This window comes from Mangifera indica, chromosome 8 (assembly GCF_011075055.1).
Source record: "Mangifera indica cultivar Alphonso chromosome 8, CATAS_Mindica_2.1, whole genome shotgun sequence".
NCBI classification, from domain to species: domain Eukaryota; kingdom Viridiplantae; phylum Streptophyta; class Magnoliopsida; order Sapindales; family Anacardiaceae; genus Mangifera; species Mangifera indica.
The window spans coordinates 5,090,950-5,107,777 of NC_058144.1; the positions used below are offsets into that span (position 1 = coordinate 5,090,950).

The following is a 16,828-nucleotide window of genomic DNA, read 5'->3' on the forward strand; positions in this document are numbered from 1 at the left end:
TTTTTTTTCCATTTTAGCCGCCTCCCAATTTTCTAAAATATTTCAATTTCACTCTTTCTCTCTCCCTTAATTTACAGATTTGATCTCCAACAATCATCTGTCATCTTCGATCACTAGCTTTCTCCCTCCCCTTTTCAATTGTCTTCATCAAAGATGAAGATAAAAAGTCTCCATTCAACAAGTTTTCATCAGACAAAGACTGATAGTCTTTGTTTTAGATGACAAACCTTTCTTTTTATTGAAGACAAAGACAGTCAAAGTGGGAAGGGAGAGAAGAAGAAAGGAAAATTGAGATGTACATAAAATTTTTAAAAAATCTGAGGGGCGGCTATAATAAAAAAAATATGAAAGTTTAAATTCCTGAACCCGGGGGGCAGTAGAGAGGGTCTTGAACCTGAAAAGCATGATATTTGAGGGCACAGATAAGTATAAAGTTTGAGGATAAAAAAGATATTTTAAAACTTTAAAATTATTTAAAATATAAATTTTTAAAAAAAATTTATATAATAATTCCATCTTTAATAATAATAAAAAAATTTAACAAATAGGTTGTGATTTAAATTTTCAATAAGTGGGAATTTCAGTATGCATCAAACTTTGGCTGGGAAATAGTCATTTCTCTTCTTTTGACTAGTCAGCTTCATGCACCAACATAAATACCAAGTCCATAATCTGAGCTCTGCTGCATTCACCTTCGGTTCTTCTCCAGTTCCCGCAACCGTTGGTTCCCTTTGTGTTTCTCTTACTCGCTGCATGTTAGCTCATCCGACCAAACTTGCAAGACTCCCCATTAGACCTCATGTATTTCAATCCGCTACGATGCGCTTGCCTATTTCTCTTCTCACTTCTCAAATTCTCAAAGACCCAGAAACTACGACACACAACAATGTCTACAACGTATCAGCTATGCTTAACAAACAGAATTGGCAACAGAGCAGCCTTCTTAAATCACTAGTTTCTCATATGACTCCAAAAGTTGCTTCCCAAGTTTTACTTCTTCATGGTAACAGTCCTGAACTCGGTTTCCGTTTTTTCAAGTGGGTATGTAAGCAGTCCACTTATTGCTATGATATAGATGGCAGAATTCATCTATTGAATTTAGTTGTATCTTCTAACTTATTTGGAGTTGCACATAAGGCTATTGTTGAATTGATTAAGGATTGCAGTGACGGTGAAGATGACATTTTGAAGCTAATGGACGCCCTTGATGCATTACGCAAGGATGGGTTTAAGCTTAATTACCCATGTTATAGCTGTCTTTTGATATCTTTAGCCAAGTTGAATTTGGGTTTTGTAGCATTTAGTGTATATACAAGAATGGTTCTTGATGGTTTTGTTATTGCTGCTATTGACTATAGAACCGTAATTAATGCTTTATGCAAGAGTGGGCTTGTGCAAGCCGCAGACATGTTCTTGTGTAGGGTTTTGAAACTCGGATTTAGCATAGATACTCATATTTGTACTTCTTTTGTGTTGGGACATTGTAGAGAAAATAATCTTCAAGAGGCCTTTAAGGTGTTCGAGATAATGTCCAAAGAGGATGGTTGCAGACCCAATTCAGTCACATATTCAACGCTGATACATGGTTTATGTGAAATAGGTAGGCTTGAGGAAGCATTTTCTTTGAAGGAAGAAATGTGTGAGAAGGGTTGTCAGCCAAGTACTCGTACTTACACTGTACTTGCCAAAGCTTTGTGTGATTTTGCATCAACTGATGAGGCATTATGTTTGCTTGATGAGATGGCTGCAAAGGGATGTAAGCCAAATGTCCATACTTATACTATTATAATCGATAGATTGTGTAGAGAAGGGAAGATTGAGGAGGCCAACGGGATGTTTAGAAAGTTGCTACAATATGATATCTTTCCTGGTATAGTAACTTACAATGTATTGATTAATGGGTATTGCAAACAAGGGCAAATTGTTGCTGCTTTTGAGCTACTTGCTCTGATGGAGAAAAAGAACTGCAAACCCAACACACGTACCTTTAATGAGCTTATGGAAGGTTTGTGTAGAATCAATAAATCTTACAAAGCGATGCACCTTTTGAAAAGGATGGTTGATAATGGCTTATCTCCTGACAAAGTAACCTACAATATCCTGGTGGATGGATTCTGCAGAGAAGGGCAACTTGATATGGCTCTGAAAATATTTAATTCAATGAGCTCATTTGGCCTTATTCCAGATGGTTATACTTTAACTTCAATGATTGATGGGCTCTTCAAACATGAAAGGACAGAGGTAGCAATTGGATTCTTTTGTATGATGATAAAGAAGGGAATATCTTTTGATGAAGTGACAATTACTGCTCTTATTGATGGGCATTGCAAAAGTGGTAAAACTGGAGATGCATTAATGATTTTTAAGAGGATGGTTGACAGCATGGATTTGAAAACTTCTCATGTTATGAACTTGTTTCTTGATGTTTTCAGCAAAGAAAACAGGTTGAAAGAGGAATATGCAATGTTTGGAAAAATCCTGAAATACGGTGTAGTTCCTTCAGTGGTGACTTATACAATTTTAATTGATGGGCTTTCCCGAGCTGGTGAGATTGTGCTTGCCTTGAACATGATAGAAATGATGAAGATAGCTGGCTGCCCCCCAAATGTTTACACATACACTGTCATTGTTAATGGACTATGCCAAAATGGAAGAGTTAATGAGGCACAAATGCTTACTTTTAAAATGTTTGATTTAGGAGTATCTCCAAACCACATAACATATACTATTTTAGTGAAAGCACACGTCAATGCTGGTAGATTAGACTGCGCCCTTAGTACTGTGAGTATCATGTCTATTAATGGTTGTCAACTCAATGAACGTATATATTCTGCTCTAATAAAAGGCCTTGTTTCTTCAAACAAGGCTATTGGAGTGTGGAGTGATGTTTCTTGTAATGATTATGATGCTAGACCATTGCAATTGGAGTACAATGATGATGTTGATGATAAATGTGTCTCTAATGATGTTATAAGGGAAATCGATATTGAACATGTTCGGAGACTTGGAGATGAGATTCAGAGACATGTTGGGTCTACTACTGATCTGTATAACTTTGTAACTGCAAAACTATGCAGAGCAGGGAGAGTTGCTGAAGCAGATCATATAATCAAAGATATTGTGCAACATGGTTCATTTCCTGACAAGGCAATTAGTTCTATCATAGAGTGGTACTGCAGGGACAGTAATTATGATAATTGCCTCAAGTTCATGACATCAATACTTGAACATGGATTTATTCCACCTTTTTCATCCTATTGTTCAGTGATTCAAGGTCTTCATAAAGAGGGGAGGAGTAAAGAAGCTCAAAGGCTCATTTATGACCTCTTAAGATTCAATGACATTGAGGATAAAACTGTAGTATTACCTTATATTGAATTTTTGTTGAAGGGAGATAAATCTGACGAATCCCTTGACCTTCTAAATCTAATTGATCAAATACATTACAGAGAGAGGCCAATTATCTAGTACACATCCAATGGCATTGTTGTTTCTCTTGAAACCACACAAAAACTTGAGAGAAACATTCAAGTAGTGCCATGCTAGCAGCTAATGCGTTAACGTGTCTGTCAGAACGTGACTAGATTGTCTTCATGGATGTAAATGTATTCATTTTATTTTCAGATTATTTTGCATGTTCATTTATAGTTTCACGAGATTCTTGGAGAAATTAAGATTTGTTGTCGACAGAAAAAATATATTGTCAATCAATTAACTGAAAGATGCAGTGTTGTAACCTATATAAAACGGTTTGTACTGGTTCCATGTGAATTTATGCTTTAACGGAGAGGAATTTTGTTTTTGTTTTTTTTTTTTTATATATTTAGAAATGTTCATAACCTACTGCAGGTTTTTCTCCTTGATTCTTGAATTTTGATTTGTTAATTTATGAGTTTTGTTGTTAAAAGTTAAGATCTTGAGTTGTAAGCCAGTGCGATGGTGTAGATTGCGATTTAATTTCCGTGGTTTTAATATTGAGAGTTGGCTTTTTGATGGCTTACATCTCATGCTTATCATAGAACTTCAATGTCTGGTATTTGCTGATGTAAAAGATCATTTTCCTATTGATGATTTTGTTAAGCTATGCTAAGAGGGATTTTATTGTTATTTTAAATTCTTTACATATATTATCTTTTGAAGACCAAAAACAACAGAAACATACACTGAAATCAACCTTGTTTAAAAGTATTTTTGTCTCCATTTCCTTGGTGTTCAAATGGAGTGAGGGAATGCTTTGTAGATTTTCTCTTATCCAGATTTTTTAATGGTGAAAAATTCGTTGTTTCATTGGATGTAACATAACTAGAATTTTCTTTGGTTGTATTTCATTGGCAGTGAAACTGATCAATTGTACAAGATATGCTGTGTTCTTGGTGCTCCAGATTGTAGTGTTTTTCCAGAGGCAACCAATATCTCTCAATTAATCAGTATCAGTTATTCTGAGGTAAGATCTTGGTTGTCCCAGTGATTGGTTTTCTAGATGTCTGTTTCAACGTTCCTCTGATTTTCTTTAATTGTCATCACTTCTGTATAGATTTTGCCTGTCAACCTTTCTGATATCATTCCAAATGCTAGCTTGGAAGCTATTGATTTAATCCAGGTGTTTTGTCAGTACTTTGTCTTTTTATCACTGACTTTAATGATCGATCAATTGTGGCTAGCTTTTTCCTTAGTAACTTTTGCTATAATTGACTTCTAATATTTCTTAACTCTCCATAGCAACTTTGCTCATGGGATCCATTAAGGAGGCCAACTGTAGATGAAGCATTGCAGCATCCATTTTTTAATGTAATATGCTTTCCCACCTAAATCTTAAGTTTTTTCTTTCTCTACTATATCAATTTATTAACATGTGCTTTAGGTGGGTACATGAGTTCTCTACCTCTCCCTGATCCACTTGAGCTGAGGCTAAATACCATGGGTAATTTATTGAAGTTTACAACTGATTTTTATGATATAGAGGATCTGGTTTCTGGTTTACTTCTATGGGCTAAATAAGTTTTTTCCTGTGTGTATTGTTCTATAGGAGCTTCACCAAATCTGGAGCTAAATCTTTGGGACTTTGTCTCAGAATCTGATGACGGTTTCTGAGATTAACATTGGCAGTGAAGCCCATTGTCTCCAGCTGGGGTAAATTTTGTTTTACATGTGATATTTATAATTTATTGGGTTGCATTTGTCTAGGCATGGATATGGATGCAGTAGAGAACTTAATATCATTTTTTATTTTCTTAAATCTGGGATGAGAAACAAAAATGAATACTGGAGGCTAAGAGCAACAAATAAGAATCATCCTCACAAGGAATTACATCAAACTTATTAGTTCAAAGACACAATCGCATCTCTTTAGCGCAGTTGCATTTTCCCTGAAGAAAGTCTGGATATAATTTGTGGGTCTCGTAATCACTAATTAGTGCCCTTGTGCTGAGTCAATTTTAGGAAAAGTTTATGTGTGAACTTTACAGTGAACCCTTGCACTGCTTAATGTGTATTCCTTTTAGATTTTCATTTTCAGCCCTTCTTCATGGTATCTGTAACTGCTTTCTGCATTTGTAACCTCCTTTTATTAAGATCTTTGTTCGTTCGCAGACAATGTTCACCAGATTGTAGTATTGCTGCTTTACAATCTTCCATTGGAACCAAGGGACGTTTCTTTGTGTTTCTTGGGTTGATAGGATCTAGAGTTGATTTCACTGAAAGACTTAAGACTTTTATTAAGGTTCTGACTCCGAGTTATCTCCTGCAGAAATGGTTCATAAAGTTTCTCAAGGCATGGAAGAGGTGAGTTGGATCTGCTGTATTCACATTTTTGGATTTAGAACAAAATCTTGTGTTTGATTCTTTTAACTAACCAAATTTCATTGTTTCATTTCAATAATTAAGCATCTGAGGAATTGGCTAACTTCTTAAGTATCACCAAATTTACGAATTAATTTCATAATATCCGCATAAAAATATCCGTAATTGCTCTGTAAGATTAACGTAATTTCATAACTTATGTCTTCTACCAAATACAAGAACAAATTTTAAAAGGTCGGCGTAAAAATTACGTAATTGTTCTGTAAAAGCAATTTCTGACACGTGGCAACTCGGAATCAGAGAGACGCGTATGATTGATATTTCCTTGTTACTTGCAACTGGTTTTCGATCGACCGCTTCGATTCTAGACCGGATTTTTACGCCTTCACGTAAATGGCCCGGTATCTGAACCTCATCACATACATACATACATACATACATAAAGGTACAAAAAAAATATTTCATTGACGAAAATAGCCACGGATTATTTCTTGCCAATTCTTTAATAACCCCGTCTTCATCCAATTGCAACAAGCGACGCGTGATCCTGGTCCAGCAATTCGGGTTAATATCGTCAATTAAAATTTCTGTGATGCCCGTAGCTAAAAGAATATTTCTGTCATTTCACATTAATTAGTATTTTAATTCAGTGGGGACCACTTCCCTTCCCCATCTTAACCAAAGCCCAAGCATTTCTTCGTTTAAATTTAAAAACCAATTTAATAATATTTGTTTTAATATTTCAATAAATTATATAAATTTATTTTGTTTCTTCTTCTTTGCTTCTTCTGCGGAATCCTCTCCTGGCTTAACCGGCAATCTAAATTTCTCTCTCTATAAATTGTTTTACTTGTTTTGAACGAATTTGCTTATACATTGTTGGTGATCTACTTCTGGTTCGTTGAATCCTTTATTTTATCTATCAAACATCAATGGCGAGCTCAATCTCAATCTATCTTTTTATTGTTTTATTTTTATAATTCTTTTATGGTTATGTTTGTTTATGTAGAATTTTAGTTGAACTTGGTTTTCTCAGCTGTTATTTACTTGCATCTTCGAATGCAATTAGAGTTTTAGTTTTATTCCGATTCTTTGTTATCTGCCGAGAAAAAGGAGAGATAAAAAAAAAAAAAACTTTTATTTGCCGTTGCTTTAGCTTACAAGATTAATTTCTTAAAAAAGAAAAGCGAGATACTATTTTAATTTGGCTTAGTTTTCTGTTGATTGTTGAAGTTCTGTTTTTAAGATTTTTTTTTCCCCTCTTTCCGTCAATTTCTGGGCTACCTGATAGAGAATTTATATTTGATGGATGATTACTTCAGTGTATTCGTAATTGTGTGATTCTTTTCTTGTTTTGATCAAAATTGTCATTTGTTTAGACAAGAAAAAGTAAATTTATGCTTTAACAGCGAGGAAATATAGATAAATTTTTTCATATCCTACTGTGGTTTTTTTTTCCCCTTAATTCTCAAATTTTGATTTGCTAATTTATGTGTTTTGTTTTTGAAAGTTAAGTACCTGAGTTTTAAGTCAGTGGCAATGATGTGGATTGTGAGTTAATTGCTGTGGTTTTAATTGTGAGAGTTGGCTTTTAGATGGTTTACATCTGGTGCTTATAGTAGAACTTCTATGTCCTGTATTTGCTGGTGTAAAGATCTTAGTTTTATTGATGTGTTTGTTAAGTTATGCTGAGATGGATTTTATTGTTATTTTAATTCTACCCGTATATTGTCTTTTGGAGACTGAAAAAAACAGAAACGTACATTGAAATCAGCCAAAAGCCGAAAGCTGGTTGAAAGGTTTTTTATTCCCCATATTTTTGGTGTTCAAATGAAATTAGGGAATGCTTTGTGGATTCATTCTTATCCAGAATTTTTTTTTTAATAAACTCGTTGTTTCATTGGATGTAACATAACTAGATTTTTCTTTGGTTGTTTTTCTGTATTTTATTAAGCAAAATAATAATAATAATAACTAAAGGATATAAAAGATTTGTCATAAATTGTCCTTTTTTCTTCTGTTTCTATACCGAAGGTTATTGGTTGTTACAGTATGTTGACTTTTGGTCTGATTTTGCAGCTCTGTCCAAGTTTTTGAAAGATGGGCACTAGTGGAAATGGATTGTTTTACTAAATTTGGGCTTCTGCTGGTGTTCCAGCAGGCATCATATAGGCTGGTTCTTTTTAGATTATACGAACTGATTGCAGCTTGTAGAAGCTGCATCTAAGGATGTTGATAAATTTTTGGCTGATATTGAATGACTCTTACAATGAAAAGTGGATTCTTGTCAACATCTTACTTTTCAAGCTACAGTTTAGCACTAAACAACATAGTCAAGCTAGTGAACGACATTGTGTTGATAGAGTAGGCACCTTTATTTGGAGGTTATTAGAAGTTCATTGACAAACCATTGTCACTTGAAACAAATAAAAAAATGGAAAGGTGGGTTGTCTGTCAGTGTTTTGGATCAAAAAAGATTGTTAATCTTATCTTTTGTGACTATTATTACTTATGTATATTGATACTGTTTCTATTTTTTTTTTCTTGTAGGTATAAAATTTTGGAAGAAATTGGAGATGGTACTTGTGGAAGTGTATATAAGGCTTTTAATGTCGAAACTTATGAAATTGTAGGGAATTCTCTCTGTGGATAGCTTTTTAACTTTCATTGTTCTTGTTGGGTTTTTTAATAATTTCTTTGCTTATCAGTCTCTGTTACCAAATTGTTTCCTTGTAAGGAGAACTTGGTCAGTATCAGTGCAATGATGACTTTGTATTTTTCTTTGTAGTTAAATATAGTCTTGCTCACATGCATTAGATCACTCAATTATTGTTATTTAATGTTGTGCCATTATTTAAAACATTCCAATGAAGTGCAACTAAGTTAGCTGTATCCTTCTTATTTAATGTTGTTTTTTTTTTTTTTTTCACTAGGAAAGGACAAAAAAGAAAAAGCTTTCAATCATTAAAAACAACTAAATTAGGTAAACAGCTGCATATTGTCTGAAAACAATCATAGATATAATGATTGCAGCTACAGCGCAAATAGACACTGTTTTACTTTTGGTGTCTCATCAATTTTGTGTCATCTTAAATATCCATAATTCACTTTTGGTATCTCATAGATTTTGTAGCAACTTAGAAAGTAGGATTCCTCATGTTCATTTTCTTTTGAATATTTTCTGATGATGTTGTTCTCTGCTCCTAGGTTGCTGTCAAGAGAATGAAGAGGAAGTTTTATTTTTGGGAAGAATGCATGAATTTACGAGAAGTTAAGGTATGTATTCACCAAGAGATATTTTGATGCACAGTTTCTGGAAGGGCTGTAAGCAATCAAACTCCATGGATTATAAGTAGTATCCACAGCTGTAAGAGTAACTTTATTTTTTGCAGGCCCTTCGGACATTGAATCATCCCAATATTATAAAGTTGAAGGAGGTTGTCAGGGAAAACAATGAACTATTCTTCATTTTTGAATACATGGTAAATTCTATTCTTTCCATTTTTATTGTATATTTTTTTTAATTTATTTTTTGTATATTTTATATTCTATTCTTTCCATTTTTATTGTATATTTTTTTTAATTTATTTTTTGTATATTTTATCTAACAATGCGTTATCTAGGGTATTAACACCTCCTCTCAGATGTTTGTATGATCCATTGAGAAAATGAAGCCATAGCTAATCTGTGTTTCTTTTATAATATATAATTAAGTGATACATATTCACATAATTTTATTATTATCAAGCTGAGAGGTCTCTCAACTAAATTTTTTGGGCTTAGTGTGGATATAAATTCTCGGTATTTTAATAAATTGAGATCAAGAATCCTAACTACCATGTTGTGGGCAGGGTGTTGGTCTCTATTTTAGAACCTTAAACGGATTTTTAGGTATCAGAGAAAGACCAAAAAATAAACCTGTAGATTTGAAGTGTTTTTGCATTCATTGCTAGACTTAATCCTAGCATAAAGATGTTATTTGAATTAAATTGAACTAGGGCAGAAAATCTTCATATTTGGTGTCTCTGATAGTTTAAAGACAAAGCAGTTTCAAGGAAATATTGATTTCTAGAGTTGGGCTTTTTATTCTCTAGAATTTCTTACCATGATTTAGGTCACTTTTTCTCACCTATCTGTCATATGTTGTGTTTTAAAATAATGAAATTGAATTTGGTGAAAATGGAGATAACATGTTTTTAATTGTCTTCATCTTATTTTCTTTTACCTCTTTCTAAGCCCCCACCCGCTTCACATTTTAAGAAAATCATCCTGGTCATTGTGTTGGTCTGATTTGATCCCTTGATTTCTTGAGCAGCTATTAGACACCTTATTGGCTAATCTAAGCTAGTACCATTTGGAATTCATGTTATGGTTTAGCATGAATGGCAGTACATGTGTACAGTTATAACTTGCTTTTTCTTTGAGGGATTATTTTCCTTAAGATTAAAAAAAAAAAAAAATTGCTTGATGATCATGATTAGAATTGGAATATTGTCCTGATTTTTCTTTTAAAACAATATTGTCTTCTCAGAGTGAAGGTTTGATGAGTTTCTCATTGTTTCTTATTGCCTGATTTTGGGCTTTGACTTACCAGGAGCATAATCTTTACCATCTCATGAGAGAACGTCAAAGACCATTTTCAGATGGAGAAATAAGGAACTTTATGTCTCAGATGCTAGAAGGACTTTCTCATATGCATAGAAATGGTTATTTTCATCGTGATTTAAAACCTGGTAAAATTTGTCTTTTACCTGTTATTTTGCATTTACAACGTTAATGTTGTCATTTACATTTTTGTAGATGTGATTTAGAGTTTCTATAACATCTCTACAAAGTGTGTTTAGATTTATTAGCAACTAATCAAATATCATTTCCTTTTGAAAGAGAACTTGCTGGTAACAAATGACGTACTCAAAATTGCTGACTTTGGGCTAGCTAGAGAATTGATGTCTATGCCTCCATATACTGAATATGTTTCCACACGCTGGTGAGTCATCTTTTTTTGTGTCATTATATGAATGTGTGTGCTTATACCTGTGTATCGTTGTGTCTATATATGATCCACTGATCACTCCATTATTTAACACTCTTTTGAGGTACTATTTTACACATTTGATTAGATGAGTAATGTTTTACCAGGTATCGAGCTCCTGAAGTTTTATTGCAGTCCTTATCATACACTCCTGCAATAGGTAAAGAGTATATCTACTTCTCACTTTTTATGGAATTTTTTAAATTTTCATATTATTAAATTTCAACTACTCCTGCCAAGTGGTTGTGTTTGGTAAATTGTTGTGCAATTTGGTTTTCCAACCTGAACCAATGTCTTATTGAGATGGAAGTTTCTATGTTAAAACTGGACTTCTGTTAGCAAAGCCTTTAAAACTTCATCCTATCATCTTATTTGAGTATAAAGAAGCCACTGTTTCATTTTTAATATAGCTTGTATGATTTTTAGATTTCAATATTTTTTGAGGTTTCATTAACACTCAAAGTTATCACATATATGCAATTGAATAAAAAAAAAAAGAAATACTTAGATGGAAATTGAAAAAACCTTTTTTTCCACAGGGTAAGAATACTTCACTAGCATTTTGAATTGTCTAGGTGACTTTGAGCATATGTAATGGGTTTGGTTATTGAGTTATAAGCAACAATCTGGATGGTTTCTACACTATTTTAGTATTCTATTTTCTATTCATATGTGACAGTCAAAGCATGCATCATGCCCCCAAAGGTGGCTTATGTGGTAAAGAGCTCATTCAGCCTCCAAGGCCTGCATTTGAGTCTTTGCCACTGGCCCTTTGTGAGGTAGTATGTCTACATCCCACAGGTTGAGTGCAATGTTCCGGGCTGGGTATGAGGTCAACCCTCTTCATACCCATTTTTGTCAGCAAGAAAAAGAAAAGAAAAAAGCATGCATTACTTTCTCTCTTTCTCTCTCTCTCTCTCTATTTATATGAATCTGCACATGGGCCTTTTAACTGTTCTTAGTGTTTGGTGGTTGAATATTTTACAGTGAATTAGGTAAACAGCATATTTTTCAGCTCATAATTAATTTTTTAACATGATTTACTTGATATTTATATTTTCTGGACTCGTTATTCATTGCTTGATGAGTAACAGTTGAAAGATTTATTGCAGATATGTGGGCTGTTGGTGCAATATTGGCTGAACTTTTCACTCTTTCTCCAATTTTCCCTGGTGAAAGGTGATTTGTTTATGTCTATAAGTCAATTTTCCTCAAAATTATGTTCTTTAATTGTTTCCCCTTCTTTTATATACATACATACATATACACACACACACTCACACACATAAATTTATATATTAGTTCCCTTCTTTAAACTATAATTGTCTACTCCCCAATTTTACTGTAATTCCCATATTGTTTCAACATTGATTATTTGATATATTTTTTTCTTTGGGTCTGTGGAAATATTTTTTTGTGCTAGCATGTTCAGTTATGGCCCCACCTAGCCAGCATAGCATAATGTTCAAATTTTATTCTGCTTTAGTTCCCATTAAATGGATGAACATGATTATAGATATTGATCTATAAACAGATTGTTAATTAGATATAAAATTATTGCCAAAAGGTACAATAAATTATGGTAGGATTTAAGAGTACAGTAAGTGGAGTATTCTCAATTTAATGATTGAATTTCATTAGCATGGCTCTTAAATTTTATTTTATAAGAATCACTTTCTTCCATGGCAGTGAAACTGATCAGTTGTACAAGATATGCTGTGTTCTTGGTGCTCCAGATTGGTCTGCATTTCCTGAGGCAACCAATATCTCTCGATTAATCAGTATTAGTTACTCTGAGGTGAGATCTTGGATGTACCAGTGATTGGTTTTCTAGATGTCTGTTTCAGCATTTCTCTTACTATCTTTAATTGTCATTACTTGTGTATAGATTTTGCCTCTCAACCTTTCTGATATCATTCCTAATGCTAGCTTGGAAGCCATTGATTTAATCCAGGTGTGTTGTCAATACTTTGTCATTTTATCACTGAGTTGAATGATTGATCAATTGTAACTAGCTAATTCCTTTTGTAAATTTTGCTATAATTGACTACTAATATTTCTTGACTCTCCATAGCAACTTTGTTCATGGGATCCATTAAGGAGGCCAACTGCAGATCAAGCATTGCAGCATCCATTTTTTAATGTAATATGCTTTCCCAACTATATCTTAAGCTTTTTCTTCCTCTATCAGGTCAATTTATTAACATGTGCTTTTTAGGTGGATACATGGGTTCCTTACCCTCTCCATGATCCACTTGAGCTGAGGCTAAATAACATGGGTAAGTTATTGAATTCACAACTGGTTTTACTATATATATGATCTGGTTTCTGGTTTACTTCTTTGGGCTAAATAAATATTTTCCTCCGTGTATTGTTCTATAGGAGCTACACCAAATTTGGAGCTGAATCTTTGGGACTTTGGCTCAGAACCTGATGACTGTTTCCTGGGCTTAACATTGGCAGTGAAGCCCACCGTTTCCAATTTCAGTAAATATTCTTTTACCCGTGATATTTATAATTTATTGGGTTGTACTTGTCTAGGCATGTATAGGGGTGGTAGGGGAGTGCTTAATACAATTTTTTATTTCTTTGATTCTGAGATAAAAAACAAAAGATGTATATTGAAGGCTTAGAGCAAGAAAGAAGAATCATCCGCTTGAGGAATTACATCAAACTTATTAGTTACAAGGCACAATCACATCTCTTGAGCGCTAGAAAGGAAGTCTGGAAGTATTTTGTGGGTCTCATAATCGCTAATTAGTGCCCTTGTGCTGTATCACTTTGAGGAAATTTAAATGTGTGAACTTTACAGTGCACCCTTGCACTGCTTACTGTGCATTCCTTGTAGAATTTCATTTTTAGCCCTTCTCATGGTATCTGTAACTGCTGTCTGCTTTTTTAACCTTTAATTTAGGTCTTTATTCACACACAAAAGTTCACCAAATTGTAGTATTGCTGGCTTAAAATTTTTCATTGGAACCAAGGGGCTTTTCTTTGTATTTTATATAGGTTCCATTAGAGTTGATATAACTGAAATACTTGAGAATAACTTTTATTAAGGTTCTAAATCCGAATCATCTACTGCAGAAATGGTTCATAACGTTTCTCAAGGCATGGGAAAGGTGAGTTGGGATCTCTGTATTCTGAACACTCACACAAAGAGATTTGCTTGTATATATACACATATTGCATATTATGTAAGTGCTGTGGAACAGAATACTCCATATTCTGAAACAGACTGAACTTGATGCAGGATATACTGTTTTGCTCTGATCTTAAAGATCATTCAGATCAGTCAGGTAATCTCTGTTTCTAAGTCTTCCATTAATGATTGAGAATGCTTCGCATAGGATCAAAATTTGATTATAAATTTTGTCTTAATTCTTTCTACTTTTAATTAGAAAAAGGTTTTTTTAGATTATGCTTTATCTGTTGTCTTGTAAGTAGTTTTGAGACTCATAGTTATTAGGATCATATAATATAATACAATATAATATTGGTGAAAATGATACGTATTATAAAGTGTATAAAAAATTATCGATACGATACATATTATCAATATACCTTCTTAGAGAAATAATGACATGGTAGGGTTATATATGAGAAAATTTAAAATTTGAGGGGGGCGTATGTGATATTTTTCTAGATGATGTAGCAATTTGAATTCATTATTATTTCATTTTTTTTTTTTTAAGTTGTATCCTATGAGACGATACATGATATACAATGTAAAAAGTTAGATTTTTCATTCATGATATGATATGCTATTCAAGTACCATGTGACTGATATTACATTTATGATGTTTGAGGAAATTTTGTAGTCTTCTTCAATATACATTTCCTGCTTTTTTAGCGTGAAAGATATTATTTGGAAGATGAGCCTAATGAGCAGAGGATAACAGTTAGCTGTTTCAAACTTAGCCATAGCATTACTTGTTCATTGACATAAACTACAAGATTCATCTGACTTTTAAGAGTCATATTCTTAGATCAGTTTTACTCTTTCTCTGAAAAGAGAAAAAGATCCTTTTATATTAGTTTTTCACGATCACTGCTTATGTTTTTTTTTTCTTATATTGCAGTTTTCTGGTCGCTACTTTCACCTGGTCAAAATGGGATTCATACACCAGTTGAATCTTCATTGTCTCTGTCATTCAGGTTGGTTATTGTTTTACCTTGCATGAGCTCAACTTGAAGATACATACAATTGCTGCTGTTTAGTTGATCTTTTCTTGCACCTTTGTACTGGAGAATGACATTAAAGTTGTTTTAAATTTGCATTGGCAGTTCAATTCAACACCCATCAATCGGAGCTCCGCAATCGGATGGGTTAACATTTACATCATTACAGCCTAATATCCTAGATTGTCAATTCTTGGCTGTGTCTTCCTGCCCCCTGCAACAAGGACATTGCCTTCGACCGTGATGATTGAAATGATCTATTAAGAACTTGTCGAAAATATGTTGTAATTTATTTTATTTGTTATTTGTAAAGCTTCATTTAGCACTGTCATAGTATATATTGTTGGCTCCCTGTCCGAGCATTTGTTTAGGTAAACACAAATACTGGATAAAAAAACTTCTGAAAAGGAAAAAAAAATATTTGCCTTTTCTTGATCAAATAATGCCTGCGAATCATCAATTACAGTGAAAATGGTTTTTGAACTTGGAATAATTTTCACGTTCGAGAATTATCTTCAGTTTGTGTCATGTTTTGGGCCTGCAGGGGGTTCTGCCTGCCAACTTAAAAAACCTTTGAAAACATTGATTGGATCTCTTACAGGTTTAAAAACTTGACAATGCGTCTCTATTCACAAGGTTTTTTGGGCCCTATTGGGTCTTGGGCTTTGGTAGCCTTCATTTAATTCCAAGCTCTAATAATTTAGAGCAATATTATGTGTATTCACTTTGAGTACACAAATATATAAACACTCATATGTGTTATCATATGATTGATTATTGTTTTATTTTTAATTCAAAATCATTCAATCATATGATAATACATATAAATGTGTATGTATTTGTGTATCTAAAGTGGATACACATAATTTTATTGAATAATTAAATAGATAAAAAATTTTGTCCAAGCCCATTAGAAGCTTAAGTTTTGTCCAGTATAGAATTTAATTTTTCGGATAGAATAATTGGATCTTGGGCTTGCTCGATTGAATTAACAGACCTTATATTTGAACATATTTCTTCATTTTCCCACTTTTTCATTACAATAAAAATTAGGTGTATTTATTTTAAGTACACAAAATCTAGATTTGTCATTTAGATAAAATTTTTTGTCTAAGCCCATTAGAAGCTTGAGTTTTGTTCAGTTTGGAACTTAATTTTTCGGATCGAATAATTGGATCTTGGGTTTGCCTTATTGAATTGACAGGCCTTATATTTGATCATATATCCATCTCCATTTTCTATTATAATAAAATTATACATACTTATATTGAGTACACAAACATATATATTTATTATCACATTATTATATATCCAATTATATGATAATACATATAAATATATATATATATATATATATAATTATGTATCTAAAATAAATACACATAATATTATTCTTTCCATTATTGTTTCTTCATTTTCTTCCCCCACTTGTTTTCCGTAAATGTCTATTTCTTTTTAATTCTTCTTCCTCCTATTCATTTTACATTATCTCTCTTTCCTATTCTTCCCACATCGGTTAATTTGAGATAAATGAATGTATTTTTTTTTCTATTCTCTTTTCAACTTATTTACTTTCAATAAATGTCAATTTATTTTATCATCTTTTTGTATATATTTAAATATTTTTAATAAATATTAATTTATGTACCTAGTTTTAGTACATAATTTATGTATATAGTGATGTATCATCATATAATTAGGTGATTTTAAAACATGTATCATCATATAATAAAAAAATATTCAATCATATGATAACATCTCATCTATATATATAAATAATGTATCAAAAATAGATATATATAGTTTTATCGATTT

General features: G+C 32.7%; 2 protein-coding genes across 4 annotated transcripts; both read left to right on the forward strand.

Annotated features, from left to right (window-relative positions):
• The first annotated feature begins 608 nt into the window (after window positions 1-608).
• On the forward strand, window positions 609-8,418 carry LOC123224318 (pentatricopeptide repeat-containing protein At3g07290, mitochondrial). 3 transcript variants are annotated; one of them, XM_044647953.1, is made up of 8 exons: window positions 609-4,444; window positions 4,535-4,600; window positions 4,720-4,788; window positions 4,862-4,921; window positions 5,027-5,130; window positions 5,590-5,781; window positions 7,879-8,241; window positions 8,350-8,418. In XM_044647953.1, exon 1 carries the CDS (start codon window positions 643-645, stop codon window positions 3,466-3,468), a length of 2,826 nt encoding a protein of 941 aa, XP_044503888.1. In that variant the 5' UTR covers window positions 609-642; the 3' UTR covers window positions 3,469-4,444; window positions 4,535-4,600; window positions 4,720-4,788; window positions 4,862-4,921; window positions 5,027-5,130; window positions 5,590-5,781; window positions 7,879-8,241; window positions 8,350-8,418. The 3 variants fall into 3 exon arrangements, with proteins under 3 accessions (XP_044503888.1, XP_044503889.1, XP_044503887.1); XM_044647954.1 differs by having other exon boundaries at window positions 5,747-5,781; XM_044647952.1 differs by having other exon boundaries at window positions 5,027-5,781.
• On the forward strand, window positions 7,905-15,453 carry LOC123224319 (serine/threonine-protein kinase MHK-like). Its single transcript, XM_044647955.1, has 17 exons — window positions 7,905-8,241; window positions 8,350-8,428; window positions 9,007-9,075; window positions 9,192-9,281; window positions 10,394-10,532; window positions 10,684-10,786; window positions 10,939-10,991; window positions 11,944-12,010; window positions 12,521-12,629; window positions 12,720-12,785; window positions 12,906-12,974; window positions 13,050-13,110; window positions 13,214-13,318; window positions 13,919-13,953; window positions 14,085-14,130; window positions 14,914-14,989; window positions 15,119-15,453. The coding sequence occupies exons 1-17, from the start codon at window positions 8,234-8,236 to the stop codon at window positions 15,255-15,257; spliced, it is 1,314 nt and encodes a 437-aa protein (XP_044503890.1). The 5' UTR covers window positions 7,905-8,233; the 3' UTR covers window positions 15,258-15,453.
• Window positions 15,454-16,828: the final 1,375 nt, after the last annotated feature.

Bases quoted from the DNA above. Each gene is read 5' to 3' on its own strand.
- LOC123224318 (XM_044647952.1), top strand. From the start codon at position 643: ATGCACCAACATAAATACCAAGTCCATAATCTGAGCTCTGCTGCATTC.
- LOC123224319 (XM_044647955.1), top strand. The intron at 12,975-13,049 runs GTAATATGCTTT...TGTGCTTTTTAG, and splicing joins TGCAGCATCCATTTTTTAAT to GTGGATACATGGGTTCCTTA. The intron at 14,990-15,118 runs GTTGGTTATTGT...TTGCATTGGCAG, and splicing joins TCATTGTCTCTGTCATTCAG to TTCAATTCAACACCCATCAA.